Source organism: Nanorana parkeri, unplaced genomic scaffold, assembly GCF_000935625.1.
Source record: "Nanorana parkeri isolate BGI_ZX_2015 unplaced genomic scaffold, ASM93562v1 scaffold3276, whole genome shotgun sequence".
NCBI lineage: Eukaryota > Metazoa > Chordata > Amphibia > Anura > Dicroglossidae > Nanorana > Nanorana parkeri.
Genome location: NW_017309544.1, coordinates 1 through 26,156, shown reverse-complemented (window position 1 = coordinate 26,156; position 26,156 = coordinate 1). Strand labels below are relative to the sequence as shown.

Genomic DNA, 26,156 nt, shown 5'->3' with positions numbered 1-26,156 from the left:
TGGTCTTGCAGGTGCTTTGTGATGCGTTCCAGACCAGGCAAAATAGGACAAGCAGTATTTTTCTGGTCTGGAACGGACTGAGCTGGTGGGAACAGAGGCCAGAAATAGTATAGGGATAATTTGGGATACATTTTGGGTGCGGAAACGGTCTGGTCATAAACTGGATGCAGTCTGGTCGTAATCTGGATGCTGTGTGAATGGTCCCTTTATTACCATTTTTAGCTTTCTTTCTTATCTCTGCTGTTGTGGAGCCCACCCATTGGTCTGTGCACAGACTTTCTGCAGCACATCGGGATGTAAACAAAGACAACCTGCAGGCCACTGTGGAGGGAGCACACTGATCTCTTCATGTACGGTACACAATTCCATTTAGTTTGACAGCTGAACGGATCTTTACTAGAAGTGCAGTTATCCTATAAATGGGTTTTGACTTGCTGAGCAGGCAATGTTAACATTTGATTTTATCTGACAAGAAGTGTGAGCGCGAGTGCCAGGGTGTATATGGCATATACAGAAGCCCTGGCTGAAAAGGGGGAATTTGTTACATTTTGTATAAAGGGAAAATAATAAACATTTGCTGGTAAAAAAAAAAAGAGAAACAAATACAGAATGAAACGTGCGTATGCAATGTATTTGGCTGCCCTTGGTTTTCCCTGGATCATATTGTGTTCTCTCCACATAAATCTTTTAAGATGTATTATTTTTGGCGATTACCCTAGCAGGGTGTGAGTCCAGTGTGTGAAAGGTGTGCAGAGCTGTGTAAACACACCAAGTGTAACGCACGCCTTTGCCCAGGTTGAAGTGTATGTAAACCACAAGAGGGAATGTCCCTTATTTGCTCGCTTCTGGTCTGTTAAATATACATTTGAAAGTGTTTTTAGTTTATATCTGTTAAAGCACAAGAAACACCTGTTGATCCTGCCAGAAATGGTGTGAACTGTGCTCCATCTCTGCTGCGCTCGTAAAGGTGCTCATACACCTTACGATAATCGTATGCGATCGACTTTTCGTACGACAATCGTAACGTGTGAATAGAGTGCCCGACCGATAGTACTGTACAATCGTACGACTTTTGACGGTCAAGCATGTTTGAAAACTTTGGTCGATCGTACGATGTTCGCATCGTTGGTGGCGTTTCCGTCCGTCAAAAGTCGTATGATTAACACTGCGCATGCGCAAACGAAAATAATTACGGTCAATTACCGCAAGTCGGTCAGATGTTTTTTTTTTTAAAACTACCGCTGATTGAACCTTGCGATAATCGGGGCAGCATGGGGCAGCCGTATGAAAATCGTACGGCGGTTCGATCATCGGACTAAAAGGTTTAGTCCGATAATCGTAAGGTGTATGGGCACCTTAACAGTTGCATTGTTCCCAGCTATCTCAGGTGGTTTACAAAACCTATATAATGAATGAGGGGGAGGTCTGATCCGTAGATCCCTTCTAAAGTGACAAAGCTGCTCCTCCATAGATGCCGTACGAGGTTGTCACCCTAGGAAAGGAAGTGTGTTATTAGCCAGATCACAAGGCAAAAATAAATTGTGGGCGGGCTTAAAATCTTAAAGAATGCAGCCATCACATCTAAGCACTAGTGAGCTGCAAAATGGTAATTTTTTTTCTTTCTTGGTTTTAGATGCTTTAACCTCCCTGGCGGTATGATTATCTCATACATTTTTTTTTCTTTTCTTTTTTTGTCTATTTTTTACTTTTGAATTTCTCGCCGGTTCCGCCCCCCTGCAATGCTGGCGCTCGCAGGGAAGGAACCCGGAAGACGCCCGAGTGTAGCTCGGGGTTACCGCTTTTGACACGGAAAATTAACCCCGAGCCACATGGGTTTACCGCCAGGAACGTTAATGGTTGTCAATCTTTTAATGTTTTTATGTTTGGCCTACTTGAAGTGATATTAAAGTCAAAAGGTTTTATGTGATTTCAAATGCTGGTAAAATCACTTACAATGGATGCTGCTGCTTGATGATTTAAACGTTTGTTTCCTGCACAATCCGCCTTGTCTCCTGAGCACTGGCCCTGATATCCTGTATTAGGGTGGCTCCCTTCCCTTGCAGGGTCCTCTGGAGCCAACCTTGTGTGTGTGGAGATACACACAGCATACTAGCAAACACCCAGAGACAGCAAGGCAAGCCATGCCATTCCCCTCCTCCCCGCTCCTCCTTCCTTCTCCAAGAGAGCAGATGGACAGCTGCTGGAGACTGCTCTGTCCCTTATGATCTTATACTGGACAGGGAGCTCAGTAAAGCTGAGCTGAGGGAGTTGGAGCTGTTCGGATACATGTGTGTCTATGGGGGGAAAAATACTTTGCGGAACAATGTATATTTGTTTGATTTTGCATTTATTATTGAAAAAGTTTGATAGTTTAAGGCTAGGTTCACACCTCAGGAACACGCGGGACATGCGATTTGCCGAACAGCCTCATTGATTTCAATAGGGTGACATCTCCTTGGCAATTTGGTTAAAAAAAAAAGGTACAAGTGCCTTTTTTTTGCGCCGCTCGTCGATACGCCCGGCGTGACTGGGGTGCCATTGGAAAATAATGGCATCCACAGTGTAATCGGCTGCGGTGGGCGACTCCATGCCCGCACGGTTTTGTGCACGATTGCCGCGTGGTCAGGAGTCGCCCAGGTGTGAACCTAGCCTAATACAACTTTAACATCTAAAGTGTTTCTGATCAACCTGTCTGTCTATATGCAGAGGAATAAGCTTACATGTTTTTTCTCTTTTTTTTTCTTTTCTTTTCAGCTTCTTTGAATGCTCTGGAACTGGTTGCATTGAACAAGAAGTCCTTTGAAGGTATCCATGGTGGCAAAATAATTCTGGATTGCAAGTACACTATAGCACCAGAGGACATTGGAACGCTGGATATTGAATGGTTTTTAGTGGCAGCTGATTCTCAACAAGCTGACCAGATGGTATGCACAATATAAAATCTAATCTGACTCTGATTAATATCAATGTGCATGTGGTACCATATTTTGCTCATTTTTTCCTTTCTATCATTTTTTGTTAACTTTCAATTTAAATACTTCAGGAAGAGTCAATTTTCTTAGCACAGCCGCCTCCCTCCTTGCATGTCATAGCCCTCTCCTCTTCTGGGTCTGTCTAATTACTCTGTGCTGGTCCAGCTCCTTTCTGTCCACCCCTTTTTCCCCCCCCCCCTCACTTTCGTAAGCTTTGATGCAGTTGCCGGAGGAGTGAAGAGGAATGCTATAGAGCAGGGGTCTCAAACTCAAACACAAATTTCACTCGGGGGCCACTCAACAATTTCTTTTTCTCCCATGGGGGCCACTTGCCAAATTTCATACTTTAAAATAAAATGTAACTATATCCGGTATGGTACTATGGACCCCAATACACACACAATACAGCTCCATTCATATCTGTAGGTTTAGGTGTAATTAGGGGTTCCTGCATCAGGAATCCCTAATCTGGCGTTTACAAGCGGCCGCTGTTACCCATTGAAGTTAATCGGGTGACAACTGCTGCATGTAAACGCCAGCACATCGCATGTAATGGTATGTGATGTATGTATGTGATTACATGCGGTGACAATTGATGCATCCAGGGAGAGTGATTGATTCCTAGCCAAATGTAATCCTATTACATACCATTACATGCGATGTGCAGGCGTTTACATGCAGCTGCTGTCACCTGATCATTAACTTCAATGGGTGACAGCTGCCGCTTGTGAATGCCAGATTATGCATTCCTGCTGCAGGAAAACGCAAGTTCCTGAAGCAGGAATCCCTAATTGCACCTGAAGATACAGGTGTGAATGGAGCTAATACACTCCCCCCCTGCCCATACACATAAAAAAACTACCCCTGCACATCTAAAATAATATATACACACAGTGTATATAGAATAATACACTCCCCCACATATAAAATAATAAAACCCCAAACCCATGCAGACCGTTTAGCTGCTCCCGCAAGTCAGGTACGCGCTCCCCGCGTATTTATTACAGGTCAGCTGGCTCGCGGGCCGGTTCTTTGAGACCACTGCTATAGAGTGTCACTTGAGTGACCTCTCGGAGTCTGCTCGTGCTTCAGACATGACATTCAAGATGATGGCCCCCAGCAGCAGTCTCAGGGCTTTTAGATGTGTACCCAAGGAAGGCTTTTACAGGCAAATAACAGAAAGGGTAGGCAAAGAAATGACCATCGTGCTTTTCCCCACTGTCCAGTCGGCAAGCTGCAGTTGTGTTTTGCCCAAATGTTCTGCTGTAGGGGAGTGCTGAGTCACACGTCTACACCAGGCAGGCTTACAGTTAAATAAGTGTAAAATACATTGAGTACACATCTTTTGGTGAATAATTTTGGTGAAATTAAATGTTTTGGTGGCAGGGCCTCTTTAAAGAATACGCCCCATCTAATGCAGCGTTCCATGCCCTGCTCTGCTGAGTCCAGCATTGAATTTACCTTCATACCACAGATGAACAAATATCTTGTTCAAAGATAGGTTTGTGACGTTTGGGCTATGGGATTATTATGACGGCTGTGCTCAGGAAGTCTGGGGGAATGGTTTAGTGAACAGTGAATACAAGGTGCTGTATCATGAAAAGTATGATCAGAGATCTTGTGGTTACCCTTTGGCCTGCCCTTTCTCTCTGGGTCCTTATTGCCTAGTGAAGGCACCAATAACACTGTGGGCAATGGGGAAGTGTGGGGTTCAGAAAGCGGGGAAGCTCTAGTTGCTGACAAATGGTGGGAAAAAAATTGAAGGCGCAGGGTGAAAATTTTGTTTTCGAACAGGGCCGGATCTCGAACATACCTGCAAGGAGTGGAGTGATTTGTGTCACTTGCTGGACTGTTTATATGGACGTAATAAAAGAGCTATTTTAGACTTTTTACATACAAGTTCCTGGTGCTGGATTCTTTCACTTCTGAAAAGAATGTCACTTCTGTAACATGTTCAGTGTTGGAGCTTCTATATGCTTAGTGATCCTTCGTTAATGTGTGTGAATATCAGAGGAATTCTTGATCTTTGGTATTACAGTATCTAAAGTACATTGCCTGGCCACTTCAATATTACCTTGGACCGCCTTTAGCTTTGATTTACGACACACATTCGCTGTGGCATGGTTTCGATAAGCTTATCCAATGTCACAACATTTTATTCCCATCCAGAGTTGCATTAATTTTTCACCAAGATCTTGTAGTGATGGGAGAGTCGGACCACTGCGTAAAGTCTTCTCCAGCACATCCCAAAGATTTCCAATGGGGTTAAGGTCTGGACTCTGTGGTGGACAATTCATGTGTGAAAATTAGAGGTGCACCGAAATGAAAAAGGAAAAAAAAATGTCGGGCTGAAACCAAAAACATTTTTTTTCTAACTTTCTAAAAAAAAATTAAAATGTTATTTTTATTTTTTTATAAACTTCTAACATTTTGAATTTTTTATTTGTATGTAATATTACTTTTTATCTTTTACTTTTAGTGGCTTCTGGGAAATATTAGGGGTCTAAACAGACCCCTGATATTTCCCTTTTAAAATAGAAAAAGATTGAGAACACAGAGTCCTCAATCTCTTATTCTGCAGCCCCTCTTTTCAATGAACAGGAATCCTCTATACTGAGTGTTCCTGTTCATTCATAACATGAGGACAGAGTGTGTTTACTATAACCACAATCATGAATGAACAGGACGTAATGTAGATCACTTCCCATTCATTCATAATTGGGGATATAGTAACCATACCATGTTCTCAATTATGTACAAACACTCAGCTCCTTCCTGACACGCTGTCACAGGAGGCTGAGCGAGCGGTGCGGGAGGAGAGCTCAGCCTCCTATGACAGCGCTGGCTGTCTCCGCCCACACACCGTTCTGACGATTTGTGACAGGAGGCTGATCGGGAAAGAGAGACGCCGGCCGCTCACAGCGCTTTCCAGCAGCGCTCAGCCGCCTGTGACAGTTTCTCTCCTCCCCTCTGAGACACAGAGCAGCGCCCAGCGAAGAGGAAAGAAGTCACGGATGCACCGCTATATCGGCAGCAAAATGGCACTTTCGGCATTTAGCCAAAAGTGCAATTTTCGGCCGATATGTTTTGCCGGCTGATATATTGGTGCATCCCTAGTGAAAATTATGTCTCATGCTCCCTGAACCACTCTTTCACAATTTGAGGCCAATGAATCCTGACATTGTCATTTTAAAATATGCCCAATGTGCCACCGGGGAAGAAAAAATGTATTGATGTGAAAAACCTGGTCATTCAGTATATTCAGGGAGGCAGCTGACCACCTTTTTAAAGGGCATAACTTTGCTGAACCTAGACCTGACCAACTGTAGCAATCCCGGATAATAATACTCATCTAATGGAAGGCTGTTACCTTTTTGCATGGCTGAATCCATGTGGGGACTTTTTTTGGGCAGGCAGAGACTATATATTGAAGTATTTATATACACTACAATTGTGATGACATTGAGTTGGTCTCCCTATCATTGCAATTATTTTAGTGTACGATTTAACAGGTTAGAGATTTCAGAGTATCAATCCAGAGGGGTACGTTTGTAACAAAATAAAGATACTTTAGGTATTGCGATTTAAAGAGACCCTGTCTGCGTACCTAACACAGAAGTTACTTGTAGTTATTATTTCCTGCTTGTGTGTATAACTCTGTAGTTCTTGAATATAATGATTGCCCGTAGGTGGCAATAGTAATGACAAGTACTGATGTATTATCTGGACTTTTTGCACCATTGCTTATGGTAACAGGGTTTCTAAAATGAACAGGATTCCTTCTGTTTGCATTCATTGCTGAACAAGTCTTAACTGACCATTAGTGACACCACAGGGCTGTGCTGAAAGGGCTAAACATATAAACTAGGGATGCACCGATACCTGTTTTTGGGTATCGAGTACCAATATTTATTTTTTGGTACTCTCCGATACCGAGTACCGGAAATCCCATTCAGGAAGCCAAACGGCATGTAATAACTCGCCACCCGGCTTCCCGATTAGCAGGGAAGCCGTCCCTATGCTTCTCGTCACTAGGTTACAAGAAAGCATGGAGCCAGCTTTCTGGCCAATTGGGAAGCCAGGCGCTGTGTAAGGACATAGCACCTGGCTTCCTGATTGGCCGGGAAGCTGGCTCCATGCTCTCTCGTCACACTCGGCATCGTAGCATTTGGGCGAGCATGAGTACTCGCCCCAAATACTCGGCACCGATACTAGTATCGGTATTGGTGCATCCCTAATATAATATATACTAGTATCGGTGCATCCCATAATTTTTTTGAAGTTGAACTCCAGGCAGATATAAAGACACCAAATAATGGAGCTCTGTATTAGTACATTCTTAAATGTATTTTTAAGTGAAATCCGTGTTTGACCTGGTACCAACCCCCTGTACAGCAGAGGCCAGGCTGAGAGAAGCAGCACAAGGAGCCAATCGGAAGATAGATGAGCTCATTAGTCTGCTGCTTCTCCTTTGACTGTCCAATCCCAGGCTGGGGGAGGAACAAGACCTGTAAGTATTGCTTATGTGCAGCAGAGAAAAATGAGGTCGCCTGGCAGACACGACTGTGCTGTGTAGCAGAGCTCCAGAAATGTCAGCGCTGGATGGGCAGAAATACGAATCTATTTATGTATTTAGTCTGTGTATTTTGCGGTTTGCGTGGAGTTTAGCTTTAAGGATGTCAGAATTCAGCTCAAAGTTCTATGACTTATCTGAAAATATTTGATCTTTGCTTGCTGGCTAATGCCAGTGTTTGGTTGTGAAGTCTGTTTGGACTTCTGCTATCTTTTTATTCCACTGTTCATTAAATAAATTAAAACTGATGTACAGTGTGAGGAATGCACTTCGTGTCCCTACAGATGTTTGGTGAGGTAATTTCTCTCGGCTATACTCTTATTGGGGGTGGCAGGCCGCAATGTGCAGGATGGCCGGATCACAGCATGGATGCATTCTAACTTTTACCAGGAAGCTGGCGGTTGTGGAGAGTGAACTTTACCCCGCTATGATAGCAATAATTCTGTCTGCATATAGCCATGGGTTGGGGCAACATTGTGTGATGGTGTCCTAGTTATTTACACAGCTTGTCACTGCAATTTATCTAAATAAAACTTCACACTGTTGGCTGTAAATTGAACGGAGATTGCTAAATGGTGGGGGGGAAAAAAAAAAGTATGTGTTTTTTTAAAGAAACGTTGTTACATAAGTGGTGTGCTCATACATACAGAAGAGAATTCTTGACATGGCGAAATTCATATAAGGTTTTACCTGAAGATCACCTAAAGCAGCGGTCGCCAACCGGTGTCCCGCAAGAAAATTATGGTGGCCCCCGCGCCCCTCTGATGCCGTGCAGGCTGGGCCATCATTAAAGCGGCACGGATGCTTGGGGGCTGCCTCTCACTGACTCAAGCAGCGGCATGTCACAAGGAATACGCGGCTCTCAGTACAGTGCGGGCTCTGCAGGAGGCGGGGCATCTCGTCAGTACCCGACTGAGCAGGCTGCGGGACATAGAAAAAGTGGGGAGAAGCTAGGTAATGGTGGCTCAGTGTGGGGGAAGGGGAGGGATGGGGGTGTTTGGGAGCAGTGCTGAAGCTAGTGGGGGGAGCCAGGGGCATGTGCCCTGGGTGCCGCCAGCAGGGCCAGTGGCAGATTCAATATTTTTTGTTTCCTCACATAAATATATATATCTATAGATAGAGAGGGGGGTCCGAAAGGTTGGCGACCACTGACCTAAAGGATATGTGAACCTAAAAAAGGGAATTAAATGAATTGCCACTTTTTTTTTTTTTTATCTAAATTTCATTGAAGTGAAGTCAACATACATGGTGAGTCTGTCAGTCTTTTGTCCTCTGCAGCTTCCTGTTCTCTTCTGTCATAGCTATGCATGGGTTCAGACTCCTGGTCACATTGACAGACATGCAGATTACTACAACTGCGGAATCATTGACCTATGCACTGTTAAGCTATATTCACAGTGCTGGGCCGGGAGTGTTTTAGGGATGTCGATCATCCCAATAATTTCCTCTACAACACTTCACTGCTCAAAAGATTTTCTAGGGAAGTTGACCATCCCTAATAACTCCCCCTACACCATTAGGGCCCTTCTCAGGTCTCACGCGTGTTTAGGGATGTTGATGATCCCATTAACTCCCCCTACAGCATTAGGCTCCTTCCCATATATCCACAGTGTTTTTAGGATGTCCCTTATGTGAGAGCCGGTAGGATAGATGGGCACCTAGCGATACTGTGATGGAAACAAAAGCATTTAAAGCTGCTTCATATAATAATTTAAATGTTTATTGTGCAAGTGATATTGCTGTGTTTATAGTATGTCTGAAGGTTCAAGACTTTGCAGATTCTTAAACAGTCATCTACATACTGGCTTATACATGCCCTTTGAACATATACCATATACTTTCATATCATAGAATGTGCATACTTTCTGTTCTTGGTGATCTAGTTCTAAAGAGCTGCTTGGGAGAGCTGTATAGAGACCCTAGGACAGCGGTTCTCAACCTGTGGGTCCGGACCCCTTTGGGGGTGGAATGACTATTTGCCAGGGGTCGCCCGGGAGTCTCCTGCTATTAGCGTCTCCCGGCCGCCTGGGAGAGAAACACTTTCTCCCGAGCAGAGTAAACCTTTTTTGTCTGACATTGGGGGCCGTAGGCCGCCGTAAGTCAGAAAAAAAAAAAAACACCCTAGGAATGCATAGCTAGATTCCTATTGGCTATTTAACTTTGCAATAGCAAACTTGCTATTGCACCCGCCCTCTGCTGCTGCCGATCAGCAGAGGGGGACCTGAAGTTCTCTATCAGGTCCCACCCACTGATTGACAGCAGCAGAGGGCGGGTGCAATAGCTAGTTTGCTATTGGCTATTGCAAAGTGAAATAGCCAATAGGAATCTAGCTATGCATTCCTAGGGTGTTTTTTTATTCTGACGGCGTACACCAGTGGTTCCCAACCTGTGGGTCGCTGTGTGATTTCTGCTGTGCTAGGTGAGAGTCCTCCTCAGCCCTCACCTAGAGCAGCAGTGTCAGTTCTCCCGCCAGATGTCGCTGCAGCAGTCGCGTCATTCCTAAATTTACCGTTATGTTTTTCTGCGAACATCTCTCAGGTTTCTTGCAGGATAAATAGAAGCGGCTCACACCAGATATTACACACATCTTTGCCCGCTCTCCAGAGATAGTCACCTTGGATACCTGGATTTGGAAGTATTCTGCTATAAACAAAAAAAATTTGTTTTAATCTGGAACCAAAAACTTGTTCAAGATGGACAGAACAGTGGATTCCGGTGGTTAACTTATTCCAATCCAGTGGTGAATTCTACATGATGCTTGCAGACTTCAAATACCTCAGGGATTTTTTTAGATAAGTGGCTGTGCAGCTTCTTGGTCATGGTCACAACCTGGATTGTCTGCATGGTGGTTTTATCTTTGGAGCCCCACATACATTTTTAAAATGCTAGTAGTCTGGCTGATTTCAACAGTGACTTGATTTTTCTGAGTTTTAGTATTAAAGCAATGCAAAGCCAGACAACTATGATGTACAACTAAGAAGACCAATAGTTACTAAACCCTTTGGTAAAGTAAGGACTTGCCTTAAATGATGCCTCTTAATCCGATCTTCTTTCCTGTAGTTTTTAGCTGTCCCTCCAGCGCTGGTGCGGGTCTCAGATCCAGCGCTGACTCCTCTATCCTCCTCCTCTCATGTCCCATGGTGTCTGTTCGGGTGTACGCTGCTCCATATACTTTGTGTCTCGCCTCGTCTCCCGGCCTGAACTGCGCTTGCCGCCGCCCGAGAAATTTGCGAGGGTTTTATAACCCTTTAAGTTAACAAATGCATTACAACATATTTTTTGTAAACGGGTGTAGTTTTGAAATGTCATGATATACGCTGGAAATTTATTTTACAAGAAGTGGACATCTTCTGCATATTATCAGTATTTTCTTTGTAGCCTGACTTATCGTTGGTCAGCTAGGGTGGTGAGAGGTGGACTAGAGAGCTCTCATCAAGATGGAAAGTAAAATCCTTTAACCATGAGAAAAGCTTTATCTCAGATGGTTATTCGGCTGATAATTCACTAAAATGTATGTCTGCAAATGGTATCAAAGCTTTTATGTATCGTAAATCTGTCCTTGATTTATTTGTCCATTCTGTTTCAAGCCCAGCCAGGATTGATTTTCCAGTTTTGGATGAATGCCAGGGAGTTGAAGCACCCACCCTTTTCCTGTATCTCTTATGGTGAGATCTCGCTACCTGATTTCCAGCTCCTGCCTTCAACCACATAAAGCAAGAAAGTCTCGCTTCTCACACACATACTTTGCAATATAAAATATACAAGTCCAGCAGCAAGGCCGACGCTCAACAGATTTGCCAGGTGGACGGAGTTGGGAAATCCTTTCACTCTTGAGGGTCCGAGAGAGTATAATTAGTCAGAGAGTGAATGAACCCATTGTCCACCCAAAAATGATCAGTAATGAGTAGATTTTGCTTTAGCAGCAACAAAGACGGCCCTTAAACAGTGTTTCCATTACGGGTTATGCCATGACTGCAATACATAGGCTACCATTGTTGATCTTGATAAGAAATGGACCTTGATTTGACTTGATCTGCATATTCGTCTATTGTCAGTGGTTCACATATTTAGCAGCCTTGGGATTATCATGACATTCAGACTGCTATAGTTATCAGGGACACAATAACAGCCTACATACTTTTCTTGTTACAGGTTTCCTTTCATGCAGAACAATTATAGTTGAAATGTAACTTAAGTTTGTTACCCTTTATAATACAATGCAAATAACATTTTGGCTACTGTCCTTTGCCCATCATATTATATAATGTATATTAGTATCTTGATCCTGCAAGTTCCAATTGATCAAAAAGGCTTTCCTGTATGCTTCTGACCATGCTAATCACGAAAAAAAGGAGCTTGGTGCTAGCGTGGTCAGAATGCGTCCCTGCTTGCTTCTTGACCCATTCTGGAAGGCGTGCCGACACATTGCTTGCCTGTATTCCCATGGTCAGATTCTTGCTTGCATCACCCCGCCCTGCCTTGAATGACCTTCGTTTCCATGGAGCGAAAGAGCTCCTGGGATCTGTGACGTCAGCAGAAGCCACCGGACTTTGTTTTAGTCACCATCCCCAGCCCATAAAACTTAGGCCCCCTCTTTTTCCCCAATCAGTGACATAGTAATGGTTGTGTATAAATAAGAACAAGGCACATTTAGGGAATGTGTTGGATTGCTATTATGGGTTTTGGACTTTACCGATACATTGAAGTCTAAAGCTGAAACGTTTTTTTTTTCCTCTGACTAATTATACTCTCTCGGACCCTCAAGAGTGAAAGGATTTCCCAACTCCGTCCACCTGGCAAATCTGTTGAGCGTCGGCCTTGCTGCTGGACTTGTATATTTTATATTGCAAAGTATGTGTGTGAGAAGCGAGACTTTCTTGCTTTATGTGGTTGAAGGCAGGAGCTGGAAATCAGGTAGCGAGATCTCACCATAAGAGATACAGGAGTAGTTTTAGATAGGGGGGAAGGGGTTGGGACCTGTATCAGGTTTTTATTGTTGGTGTTACCATTAGGGAGATTAACCTTCTCTATTTATCCTGATGACTACCGTCTCTGGGACTGTAGAGAGAGTAGGGGAGAAATCCACAACCTTTAATTCATCACAGAACAGGAACAGAGGGGAAACTCTTCATTGGGGACACTTGGTCCAGTGACCACTGTCTAAGAGGAGATTTTGCTCACTTAAAGGAGAACTATGGTGTCAGGGCTTTTCCCCATAGTTCTCCTAAGGGTAACGGGAGGACACAAACTAGCGTCCTCCCGTCACCCAAAGCTCAGTATATCGCGAGCTACAGCTTGCGGTATACTGAGACGCCAGGAAGGATCCCGACATCACTATCGCGATCCACCCAGCTGCATGATTGACAGCTGGCTCTGCCTATCTAGAGGCAGAGCCAGCTGTACCCGCCCCCTCCCCCATCCATTCCGCCAGTCAGCACTGGAGGATTGGACAGGGGGAAATCCCTGCAGGGAGCCGTGAGTGACGGTCACGGCTCTCTTCGGGGACAGGATCGAGAGGTGAGCGAATGCCGGTATGTGTTCGCTCACTTCCCGATCTATTGAGCCGACGTGTGACAGTTTCATTGTCACAGGTCGGCTAGAACTATGAGGCTGAGTGATTTTCACTTGCCTCATAGTTCTCCTTTTTAAGAGAGGTTTACTATCTCTTCCTATTATGTGTTCTGTGACAGAGTAATGAAGGGTTAAATTCCATTAGACATTCCTTCACTTCCTATTTGGAATATGAAAAAAATGAACCGGCTTCAGAGCTGCACTGAGCCTCTGAACCACACAATGTGCTCTGTGATCTACACTTGCTCATCATTACTAGGGACCCTGTGAGTATACTTTACTTCCAAAACAACTACTTCCGATTCATCCCAACCCCTTCTTGCCCAAAACACTTATCTGTGGCTGGGTGCGAATGCACTGGAGAATCATTTTTCCTAATGCAGGCTCTCAAAATGTTAGTAATCAAAACGAAAAACAAGAGGGTGCAAAACTAGGTCAGCTGACTGACTGGACCGAACATATCAGGGAAGGTGACAGGAAAAACATACAAGTGAAACTCAAATAATTAGAATATCGTGCAAAAGTAATTGCAGTAAGTGCTGCAAAAGGGGCCCAAACCAAGTACTGAGTACATATGCATGCTTGTACTTTTCAGAGATCCGATATTGTTCTATGTACAATCCTTGTTTTATTGATTGCATGTAATCTACTTTTTTGAGGTTGTGGATTTGGGGTTCTTGGGGTTTTCATGAGCTGTAAGCCATAATCATCACAATTATGACAAATTATCTTGATTTGCATGTAATGAGTCTATCTCATATTAGTTTCACCTTTTAAGTTGCATTCGTGAAATAAATGAACTTTGCACGATATTCTAATCAAGTTTCACCTGTATATGTATAATGCACTTACTTGTGTGGGTCTGGGAACCAGATGTGAACCGGCCTGTCAGGAGGATCAGGATGTCCAAAGTGTATGTTAAATGGCGGCTGATATGTTGCCTGAGGCTGCTTGTCCCAAGGGGGAGAGAGAGGAGGAAGGTGGACGGGGGGAAGGTGACAGAACAAGGATTTGGTCCGTCTTCCTGACACTGCAATGAGAGATTTGAGCAGTGTACAAGAATGGAGTCTGGCTGTGCTGATGTGGCCGCAGCTGTGGATGGTGCGGCTCAGTCTGTGTAGACCGATGCTTAGCGGTGTGCCCGAGCCGTAATAACGGCAATAGAAGGGAGCCGGCAGGGAAGTCAGCAGGGTGACAAATGGTCGGGTCAGTGACTGTCGTGGGTGAAGGTCAAGAGCAACGCGTTTCGAGGAATGACACCTCTTTCTCAAGCTCAAAGAGCCGTATAGCGGCGGCAGGAATCCGCCGATTTTAAATGACAGCTGGGCGGAGCTTAGGGGCAGTAGGCGGCGGAGCCGCAAAATAGAAGCTGTTAAGCCTCGGCATGTGTATAGATGTTCGATATGTGCTTGGAATACACTGGACAGGTTGGACATTTTGGGGAATCATGGAGATGCAGTTGGAACGAAAAACAAATGTTCTGTTACTATTAGAACGAAACATGGGCATAAAAATCATGGGTGGTTCTTTTCAAAAGGCATTAAAAGTATCATGAAAAACAATCAGTTCAAGATTAGTTGTTTAACTGTACATGATATTAAGAGTGGACTGGCCATTTATTTAAAGGATTGGTAGTGTGTATGTATTATGCTAAATCTCTAGTTGCACATGGTAATTTTATTAAAAACTGGAAACGGGGCTGCTGAACAGGAGCATTTATTAAGGGTGGTCCGTTTTGGGGAACCAATAAAACATTTTTTTAAAAATATTTAATAACATAAGGAATTGGTAAAAAGTGGAATTTAAGAAGAAGATAAAAATAGAAGTAAAAATGGAACATAGAAAATGAATAAAAATAAAACATAAAAAGTAATAAAAATAGAGCATGGAAAAAGCGAGAACGCATGGGTCATCTAGTTTTTATAAGGGCATATTGCTACTTGAAACTAAGACTGGTATTATGCACTCATGTGTGACCTGTGGAGGGGGACACGGGGTGTGTGGGGGACCGATTGGTTATGGTTTGGTAAAATGTTAGTAATGTGACTGACTAAATTTCCAGACTTCAGTAAAAATGATGAGTAAATGATTTTGCTCTATTCCTGTCTTTGAACAGATCATTAATTACAATAGGGATGTAGTGTACCATCATACTGGGCCACTGAAAGATCGAGTGCAGTTCGCATCTAATGACCCCAGAGAAGGGGACGGCTCCATAGAGATCATTAACCTGCAGGAATCAGACACTGGGACGTATCAGTGCAAAGTAAAGAAGCTCCCTGGCTCCAAGAACATGAAGATGCCTCTGACTGTGTATAGTAAGTCCTTTCACAGATGAGAAGGGTGCTAACAGCAGCATAACAATGGTGGTGGTTATAATCCATTAAATATGTGGGGGGAGTGGGGTCTGAAGTGGATGAATAGAGGGATTTGCATGTTAAAGGCATTTGGGAGTTACAAGCGTAGGATACTTAATAATCTATTGTCTCTTCATACAGCTATGCCAGGAAAGACCAGGTGCTTCATTGAAGGAAAGCAGGAGATTGGAAACGATCTTGCCCTAAAATGTAACACCAAAGAGGGATCTGCTCCACTTGCCTACTCCTGGCAGAAGATCACTGGGATGGAGAAGCTTCCACCTACAGCAACAGCTGGTATGATACTATTCTCTCTTCTGTCACATCGCCAGTGCTGTAATGCTGCAGCCTATCGTCGAAACATTGCAGAACTCATTTACTCTGGCTGTGTATGTTGACCCTAGTGACCAATCTTGTCTGTGAAGGTTCACACTTATCCAGGTCATGGTATATCTGTAAAAAATAAATCCAGGCAACTGGGCTTGCTGCCTTAAAGATTAATACAGCAAGCCTCGTTCCCTTGATTTATGTTTTACAGATATACTAGTGAGCAATCAATTTCTCCAAATGCAGATTTATCACGATGATTCATGCAGATTTATCACGATGCTTCACCGAAAGACGCTACTTTCGGTGAAACCCAATTTTAATTATTGGTGTTTGGTCCTGCTCCTCTACACCTTCTGTGCCTCTCCTGGACCTTGGTGCTGCTGATCGCATTAAAGCAGTGGTTCTCAACCTGTGTAACCTCAGGACCCACATTTGACCGTGGTCATTCATCTATGACCCAAGTTGCACCACAAAAGAACACGCGGTACTGCACTTTCCGATGCGTGCGATCGAACTGTGGGTGGGAGATGCGGTTGGGGTGCCATTTAAATGCAACACACCTCCCACACCAGAATTTGCGGTAGGTGCGATTTTTGCGCGGTACAGTGCGTTAATCACACAGGTCTGTGCGACTACTACACTGTACTAGTGTGAACGGACCCTAAAAACACTGACAGACGCACACAACCGCGGACACAATCTAACACACTCACATTAATTATTTACAAATGTATTTTGTAAATAATTGTCTGAGGGCATCCACCCAGTCTCCCTATCTTACGAGAACTGGATTGGATGCTCAGCCTGGGGTCAAGTGTGGGCTGCTGTGCTGTGAGGGAGCTCCATCCATATGTACATTGCTCCCTTGCGTGCCCTGTAGAGGTGCTGGGAGCCAGAAAGTGTCATCACGCCGGTCCAGGCACCTCTACAGGACACGTGAGGGAGCTGTAAGCAATGCAAGTATGGATGGAGCTCCCTCTCGGCCATAGCCCCATCCCAAGCTGACATTCGGCGCTGGGCAGCATATTTTGAATGGCTGCTTGGAGTGAGAACTGGCAGTGCTGTGCAATGGGGAGGCTGGTGACCCACTGAACACAGGGTCACGACCCACCAGTTGAGAACCAAGGCATTATTGGGAAGGGGGTAGGTCTTATTGGCTAATGAATTGGGAAGGGGGTCGGTCTTAAAGCAAACCTGTGCCTAGACTTAGCATATCAAATGATTTACATATTCCGAACAAGCAGTAAACGCACTTTACAATTCGCCTCTGCAGCGATATGCTTTCTGGAGAAATTACATTTTCAAAGTTCAGAACAGAGGTGCAGCTTCTTTCTATGACAGCAGATCTAGTCAGCCTGCCAGCCCTCTATTGTAAACGCACAGCAGATGTTCCTAAGCTGTTTGATATTGACTAAAACCCCACTTCAGGGTGGTGGTTGTTGTCTTTTGAGGATTCTTTAAATGAATTGCTTTACAGTAGGGCTGCAGCTAACGATTATTTTCAAAATCGAATAGTTAGTTGATTTATTAAGTTCGATTAACCGGTTAATCGGGATTACATTTAAAAAATGGCTCCAGTGATGGACTACTAGTTTGTATTGAGGTTGTAGTCCATCACAGGAGCAAGCTTGTAGCGGTGGAAGTAAAAAAAAAAAAAAGTGTGGTGTGCAATATAGTGAAATTGAAAGTGTAAAATTATACAGCAATGAATGCAGAATACCACCAGCTATAGAAGAGTACAACAAATCCCAGCAATAGTACATTATAGCTGGCGGTATTCTGCATTGTGCTGTGTAATGTACTATTGCTGGGTTTTGTAGTCCTCTATAGCTGGTGGTATTCTGCATTGCGCCGTATAATGTATTATTGCTGAGATTTGTATTCCTCTATACAGCGCAATGCAGAATACCACCAGCTATAGAGAAGTACAACAAATCCTAGCAATACATTCTACATAATGTAGAATGTATTGCTGGGATTTGTATTCCTCTATAGCTGATGGTATATTGCTCTGTATAATATACAGCACAATGTACCATCGGCTTTAGAGGAATACAAATCCCAGCAATACATTTATAGAGCACCATGTGGGGGGAGGGAAGTGCAGGCTTACCTGAGCAGTCTTCCAGCAATTTGCTTCTGAGATCGGGCCTGTCTATCGGGGGCTGTGATCACCCCACGCCTGCTCCTCCTTGCTACTTCTCCCCGGCGTCCCTGTGCCGATCGTGGATGCGGGCGGTGAGCGTGAGGCGGGGAGGAGGTGCGGCATGTGGAACGTGGATGCTGGCGGGTCTGGCAGCGGCTAGCGGCGTGTGTGGAGCCGTGAACAGGGCCAACTAATTGAAAAAGCCGATTAATCGATGATTGAAAATGTTGACAACTTTTTCAATCATCAATTATAATCGACTTTGTCGATTAGGTGTTGCAGCCCTACTTCATAGTACATGCAGCTGGGGCGGTAAGGTGAGGCCATTTGTTAAAAATTGTAAATCATTTATTGCGCAAAGTCTGGGCACAGGTGCATTTTGCAGAATAGTATGTTGGAAATGCTTTGCCGTGGTATCGCTGAAGATCACCTCTGGCTAAGTATTTTTTTTCATCATAAGTGCTTTTAAAATTGTGCAGACTTGTGACAAGTTTAGTTTAAGGGAAGAATGCGTCTTTGTGGAAACACAGATGGTTCTGGTTTTGGGACACTTTGGTAAATGAGATTCTATATGACGTGTACCTTTTTAGCCTCCTGTGTTCTTAACTCTGTTCAACTTTGCTTTGCTTAGATTCATCAGGAAGTGTTCTCTCTGTAAAAAATGCTTCTCAGGAGTTTAGTGGCACCTACAGATGTACATCCCGAAACCGAGTCGGCACTGACGAATGCCTGGTCATCCTCAATGTTGTTCCTCGTAAGTATTCCGTTGGTGTTGTCTTCATAGAATGGACAATGTTGGTGTCTTTCCATGCACTGCATGTGTGGCCCATGAGTTCCTTGTTTTTTAACCCCTTCATGTTATTTGAGTCTGTGATTTAGTGATGATGGAAGTCAAACCACACTATTTATATTAAAGCCCAGACAGAGGCAAGAAACGGACTTTGGTTCCTGTCAGAGGGCCCCATGACTTTCTCTGACAGGTGGTTCATAGGCATACATTCAATTCTCCACCATGAAAATACCCCACCATTCACATTACTTACCTCCTGACTGTAAAAATGTCATTCACATTTACTATGAGAGCCTCCATTCACTACCAAAATTCATATTTGTTTGTTTTGAGTCACTCTGTGTAACTGGGCAGGTGACGGAAATGTACTTATTTTTGACCTTGGTAGGAAATGTCCTATAATTGCCTTTTTACTGTAACCTAATGTAGAAGACTGACATGGGATAACAATTGTACAAATGTTGATTTGTTTCCCCTGTTTAGCTGCAAACACAGCTGGGATCATCGCTGGAGCTATTATTGGGACATTACTCTTCCTTATCATTCTGGGCATTTTGATCTTCTGTTGCTGCAGGAAACAAAAAGAGAAAAAATATGAGAAGGAAATCCAACATGAAATAAGGTGGGGAAATGTTTTTTTTAACTCTTATGTTCAATAAGACAAATCTGTTTTATTATTTTAGCATTACAGAAAGCATTCATGTAGTTAGAATTGACTAGTACATGGGGAAATATATGAGGAATCCAGTATGGCCTACATGACTGAGCTACCAAGTAGTATATATTATGGGGGAGGGTGGGGGGTTAGTCAAGCAAAACAAATGGCAAACGCACTCATCAACTCATAACCAGCTTTAAAGCAAGGTGCACATGGAAGGGCTCTATATAGTACAACAGCAAAAAGTTTCCCAGCACGCTCACCAGCCAGCATTCCAAAAAAACAACCTGTCTGCTAAGGTTAAAAGCAGAGGTTTTAGATGCACGTCTTCTGCAGAATGTGAAAGCCGCACTGCCCCGTCAAGGCACCTCTGTGTAGTGTGGTCCTAACTCTAACCTATGAGAGTATCCATCTTGGAGCACATGCAGCAAAAGATAAAATTGGATGCAGGCTCTCCAGGAGGCAGCCCAACCTCCTTAAAGGCACAGGGACACACAAGGGACCCCGCACATCACAATGGCAGCTGAGACCCCTAGTGTGCCACTGCAACAAATCGCTCAGGCAAAACACATGGCAAACGCACTCCAACTCCTAACCAGCTTAAAAAGCAAGGTGCAAGGCAGCCCAACCTGTGTCCCTTTGCCTTTTAAGGAGGTTGGGCTGCCTCCTGGTGAACCTGCACCCAATTTTATCTTTTGCTACATGTGCTCCACGATGGAGACTCTCATAGGTTAGAGTTAGGACCACACTACACAGAGGGGCAGTGTGGCTTTCACATATTCTGCAGAAGACGTGTATCTAAAACTTCTGTTTTTAGTCTTAGAGGTTAGACAGGTTTTTTTTGTTTGTTTTTTTGCAGGGTAGGAGTTAGGGGCCCCCCTTCATGCCAGGTAACACATGGAACAGTGTATAAACATTTATTGTAAGACGCTGTGCGAACCATTGGCGCTATATAAATCTTGTATAATCATATGGATCTCAATTGTGTATTTGACTGCCTGGAATTCTGCTTTATAATGAAGATTTTATTGTGGTTTTTCGTTTCAATTCATGCTGATGGCTTTCTCCGTTTTCCTAACATAGCAAATGAGCAATAAGCTGCTGAAATGTAACATTTTATTTTCACACAGATGTTGGTACTTTGTCTATTTGTTTTAATGTGCCTTCAATGCATTTTACTCTTCCAGAGAGGACGTTGCGCCACCTAAAAGCCGCACTTCCACAGCTCGGAGCTACATAGGAAGCAATCACTCCTCATTGGGATCCTTGTCTCCCTCAAACATGGACGGCTATTCAAAGGCCCAGTACAACCAGGTACCGAGAGAAGAGCACGAGCGTGTACTGAGAGAAGAGCACGAGCGTGTACCAAGCCACAATCCAAGCTTCACAGCACCCAAGGTAGCGGGTCCAAATCTTAGCAGAATGGGGGCCATTGCTGTCATGATTCCAGCACAGTGCAAGGATGGCTCTATAGTGTGAAAGGTTCTTTGTGTGCCCTTTCTTCGCAGGTGGCACCACATTCATAAGACTCTTTCTTGGTTTAGTTCCTTCCCCGCACATTCCGTAAGGATTCACCACTGGCTGAGGTCACCTGTACATTCAGTTACATATCTGGTTCTGCACAGCGGTCATGTTCCACGTATGTGCTTAGTCCTATAACAAGCAAATTTATATATTTAAGGTTGAAAATCCATCAGTTTTTGTTTTTTTAACCATTTTTATAGGGGGTGAGGGTATAAAACACAAGCTGAAGTGCAGAAGATGTTGGCATGTCCCCATATTTCAGTTTTCTTGCGGAAGGTACCAGTCAAGTATTAGGCACTCTTGTATAGCTTTTTAGGGAAGTCATTGATTTATGGCATGCATCAGTGCAGGAATGTCAGGCAATGCTTCAGTCTTTGTATTGTGTTTTTTTTATATTTATTACTTTGTTTCGTTACTAATCAGTAGTGCATAATGAACAATCTATGTGTGGCGTAGCAGACATCCAGGCATGAACCCATTTACATTTGAGTTAGAGTAGCTTGCACAATTGATAGCAACTGTTGTCCCTTGAAGTAAGTGCAGGTGATCTCTTGACAACTGCATATGGTACCTTTTTGGCCATCTCGCAAACATTCTGTTTCAAGATTGTCTCAAGTGCATTTCAGGAGTGACTAGGAGAGATTTGTGATGGAACCAGCTCTCAGGAGAGGACAAGTGTGTTTTTTTTTTTAGAGACCACGTAGCCAAACTAAAAATCCATGTTTGGACGGGTCTGTATACTAATCCAGCTGGCCATGTATGGGGGCAATCCATCCTGAGTAGCATTTGTGCTTGCAGGCCTATTTATAGCCATGTTGGGTTGAAATACTTGTTTGGACGCTGGGATATGGATCTGATTGCCCTCTATGTATCTGCACTTTGCTTTGCCCTCGCCTTAATATTGGCTGCTGTCTGGGACCCTGGCTGGGACATCTCCTCCACCTTAAGGCTTGGATTGTCATTCGTTCTTAAATGGAATGTAGGTTTTATATTTTCTACAGTTATGTGCTGGACTAAAAAAATTACCTTTTTTTTTCACAAAAAAAAAACAAAAACTGGTCCCATGACCCGCCACCATGACTTTTGTTCTGTTGAAGAGCTATCACTACCAAATCTGCTATATCCAGACACACCTCAGGGCCTGGTCTCCCTTTGCACAATATTTCCATCCGCTTGCCCCTACAGCACTACAGGACACAGTAGTGACAAACCAACTGATAGGTGAAAACCACAGGACACAGAGGCGGACCAGGCTTTCAATACACCCAGAAAATTCTTCAGTGGTAGCTCTTCAAGAGTGAAAAGAATAGGTGTGTGGAACTACGAAGTATAGAAAGTCTTCTTTTATAGGGGGCTGTTGTCTTGGTGACAGCATTGCTTTTAAAGCAGCTAAACCTGAAATATTGTGTATTAATATTATGTAGTCCATTATCTAGCCAGCAGGTGGAGCTCTAGTCTCCTATTAACGCCATTAGCACAATTACCTTTCAGCTGTGCTGAAAGAAGCCGCATTCACACGAGGAAAGGCCGGTACGTACAGCTCCGTGCTGCATGCGCGGGCCGTATCGGGCAGCTCCCAGGAAGGACAGGTGCTGCATGTGATTAGCACGCAGCCCCTGTCCCTCTCTATGGGAGTACGTGGCCGTACGCCGTCCTACGCTCAGCCAAAGTGCAGGTCCGTACGGGTGCGAGTGTCATGGCTCGGGCGCAGACAGGATCCATCCTGTTGGCGTACGAGTACGGACGTGAAGGGCGGGTGAGCGTAGGGTGGTGTACGGCCGCGTACTTCCATAGAGAAGGACGGGCTGCGTACTAATCACACGCAGCACCTGTCCTCCTTGGGAGCTGCCCAATACGGCCGTGCACGGAGCTGTACATGCCGGCTTCTTCTCGTGTGAATGAGGCCTTAGTCATCACAGAAGTGACTCTTCCCTTATGAAATGGCCAAATCTGAGGCTTCTATCAGACAAAAGAACATGCAAAACTAGCTGTTCTGTCTGTAGATTACCCATAGTGCTCTGGGAACATCTGTTTATAGATGTAAATTCAGATACATTTCAGTAAAAACAAAAAACCTATGAACTCTAAACAAATGAAATGTACCCAAAACCCTTAGTTTCCCCTTTAAGAAAATGCAATATGTCCTCCAGTGGAGTGTTCACTAGAAGACAAATGACACGGGAGTGCTGTGTCGTCTACTATATATAGTGAGCACTGCATCAGAATATAGTATAGTAAATTGCAGTAATAAGCCAAGCAAAGTTCTCTCTGCCAGGGTTCCAAGGGGTCTGTAAAGATGTGGCATGGATTCCCCCCTCTCATTCCAGAAATGAGAAAATGGTTCTAGGAGGAGGGTTTCTTTAATTCCGGTTTACTCTTTGAATGTTAGTCTATCAGAGCGAGTCTTGGACTGTGGTATCGGTGAGGATTACCAAAGTGCCATTGGAATTGTTGGTTTACGTTTCATCCTTGGATAGTCTTGCTGTCATAGGGACGTGTGCAGTACAAAACCCATTCTCACATCTGCTCCAGATCGCCCCGATGGTGCCTTTTAAAAAAAAAATGGAAACCCTTTTGCAGGAATGTATCTCTGAAGACGCGTGTGCCTACATTTATCTTTCTGAAGGTGCTTTGAATGTGAAGGCACTTACTTTTCATGTCACCTGACCTTTCTAACTACGCTGAATGATTCAATGTTTCTATGTCATAGCCATCCTCGTACTCGGGTGAATGAGGCACAATGCGGTATGACCGTGCAAAGCATTAGAGAAGGCGGTGTGTATTCTCTCATGAATGGCTGATGAACCTGAGTATGACGATGAGCTCGCTGTATCTTCCTGCTTCATATTGACACGCTCCATCACTGCTATATAAAAGTCACTTGCTGCACTGTACTCATGACGCCGATCAGTTCATTACAGGCTAGTGTTTTAAAGGACCCATAAAACTAAAGTTCTGTAAAGAGCAATCAATACTACTTGTAAAAAAAGGATGTTGTAAGCTGCTGTACTTGGCAAGAATGTCTATCGTCAGCCCTTCAGGGAGTCCCGTGAGAGTCCGCCTGAAGGGCCATTCAGTGAGATTACCAGACAGGAGGGCAGTTGTGAGTATGGGGGTAAACTTTTCCTCCCCTCATTTTTTTATCTTTATCCAAAATGCTTCCTAAAACATTGTAAGTATAGAAAACCTTATTAAATTATGTTCTCTAGAAACAAATTTGTCACTCCTCGTTTAATTTAAAGGGTGTTGGGTCATTTTTTTTTAGAGATGCTGTCACTTTACCCTGATTGCCCCCTCCCCCCCACCTCAGGCTTTATTGCTTACTCTCTCTCCTTTGCTGCCTCCCTACTTCAGTATCCCAGCCAGTGTAACCTCTGGTGATAGAGCTGAGACAAGGGGATGATGTCACACATCAGATTGCCCCCACTTCCTTTCCCCACACATGTTAGTGTTTCGGCCTGGTGATTGGTGGAAGATTGTCACATGAGAGGTAACGTCCTCTCTCATACCCAGAAGCCACCCTTTGTTAGATAGCCCTCAAGCAATGCATGGAGGTGGCTTGACATGGCTACAACTGCCTGGGGCTGGTGGGCTGCGACTATCTGCAGACACTGAATGTGCAAAGTCACAGTATGTCTTTAAAGAGAAATAGGAACTTTAGACAAAATGCAATTGTGTTGCCCTCCTCCCCTTACCTAAGTGATCTAACCCTCGCCCTCTGCAGATCTATGCGTACTGAGATTAGAGGGCCACTGCCCTGCTGCTGACTTCCTGCGCAGCAAGTCTCCCTCTCCTGACCATGGCCATCTCCCAGCTGGTAGACAAATCCATGAAAGTCTATGGGGCTGTAATGTGCAGGTACAGCCAGCAGAGGGAGCATTGTGTTGCTGGATGTATACAATAGTGGAATTGTGGCCCTTGGATCTTGGTAAATACGGATCTGGTGGGGCATCTGGTGATGGACAAAAAGGATACGTGCACTGTGTTTAAAATCCACTTATTTAAGATCACACAGTGCACATTTATTTAGTTTTGTGGTTCCTAAAGAGTTTTCTGTTGCTGCAGCATAATCCACACCAACCAGTCAGCAGCCACCTTCCACTCCAATCACCCAATCCCCCGTCCCGGTATCTTTGAATCTATGAGGAAATCATGGGTTGGTATGTCTTATTTATGAACTAGAATGGCGGTGGCTATGGGGGGTATCGGCTGCACTAGAGTGGAGGTCTTCTCAGGAATCTTTAAAGTTCATAATTTTGTAATGAGCTGTACTAGGAAAAAGGTTCCAATTCCCTACTTTGTCTTCTATTGAAGTGATGGGTCCAAACTACCACGTCTGAGTACACTGTGAATGAATTTGAGGATTTATTCTGTAACATGATGGACCGTTTCAATACAAGTGTTCTAATTTAGTTGGAATTGTTTGTTTTTTGTCTAATGATTCCACTGTTTTCATTCCTAACATGTATACCTGTTACAGCTTTTCATTTCCATTGTTGTAGTTTTTCAAAGTGTTGAAATAGGCCAAGACATATTTTCCCTACATATCTGACTGCTGACATCCCAAAGCAAAACCTACAATGACCTAATCTGGTATAATGCGATGATGAATTTGAATCAATACATATCTGACACAGAGATCCGCCTTTAATACCCCTGATCAGAAAGGTAGTTGTGGCGGTTGTGGCACAGCGGAGCTGGCCCTTTATAAAGGGGGGCCTCCTTCAGAAGGTCTGGTCCAGCACTATTATCGCTTTTTATATCTTTCTTAATGAATTTGAACAACACACTTGTGTTCACTTTTCTTTTTTATGTACAATAAGGGCTTTCAGACTTGTAATATTTTTCGTAGTTTTTGTGAAACTTCTGTACTTTTTAAAATAAAATCTTGCCGGTTAAATCCAGACTTGTCTCTCCGCTTTTTGTCAGCAGTTTGATTCTTCTGATTTGTATCTTTGAATTAAAACACTAACTGACTCTTCCTAAATCTTCACTCCTGCTTCATATCTTTACAAATCGGGGACTTTCAGCTTTTGTCCGGATTATTATACTTTACAATTAATGTTCTCTGGTGAAAAGAAGTCATCTCTGCAGTGGATGGTGTAAAGCAGGGGTGCCCACAATTTTTGTGTTAAGATCTACTTTTCAAATGACGAGCTACATGAGATCTACCAACAAAAAAAAATACCTCACTCTCTCGCTCCTGGCTGTCTCTCCTCGCTCTCCTGGCTGTCT

At 43.9% G+C, this 26,156-nt stretch overlaps 1 protein-coding gene across 1 annotated transcript in view; it reads left to right on the top strand.

Annotated features, from left to right (window-relative positions):
* The window catches only part of CXADR (coxsackie virus and adenovirus receptor), a 50,943-nt gene extending 29,718 nt beyond the window's left edge, over nt 1–21,225 (top strand). Inside the window, exons 3-8 of the mRNA XM_018574844.1 lie at nt 2,755–2,924; nt 15,233–15,434; nt 15,615–15,770; nt 18,581–18,703; nt 19,223–19,361; nt 20,585–21,225. Of these exons, the coding sequence (XP_018430346.1) occupies nt 2,755–2,924; nt 15,233–15,434; nt 15,615–15,770; nt 18,581–18,703; nt 19,223–19,361; nt 20,585–20,876 (1,082 nt within the window). The 3' untranslated portion in view covers nt 20,877–21,225. The remainder of the gene's footprint in view (nt 1–2,754; nt 2,925–15,232; nt 15,435–15,614; nt 15,771–18,580; nt 18,704–19,222; nt 19,362–20,584) is intronic.
* The last annotated feature ends 4,931 nt before the right edge of the window (nt 21,226–26,156 follow it).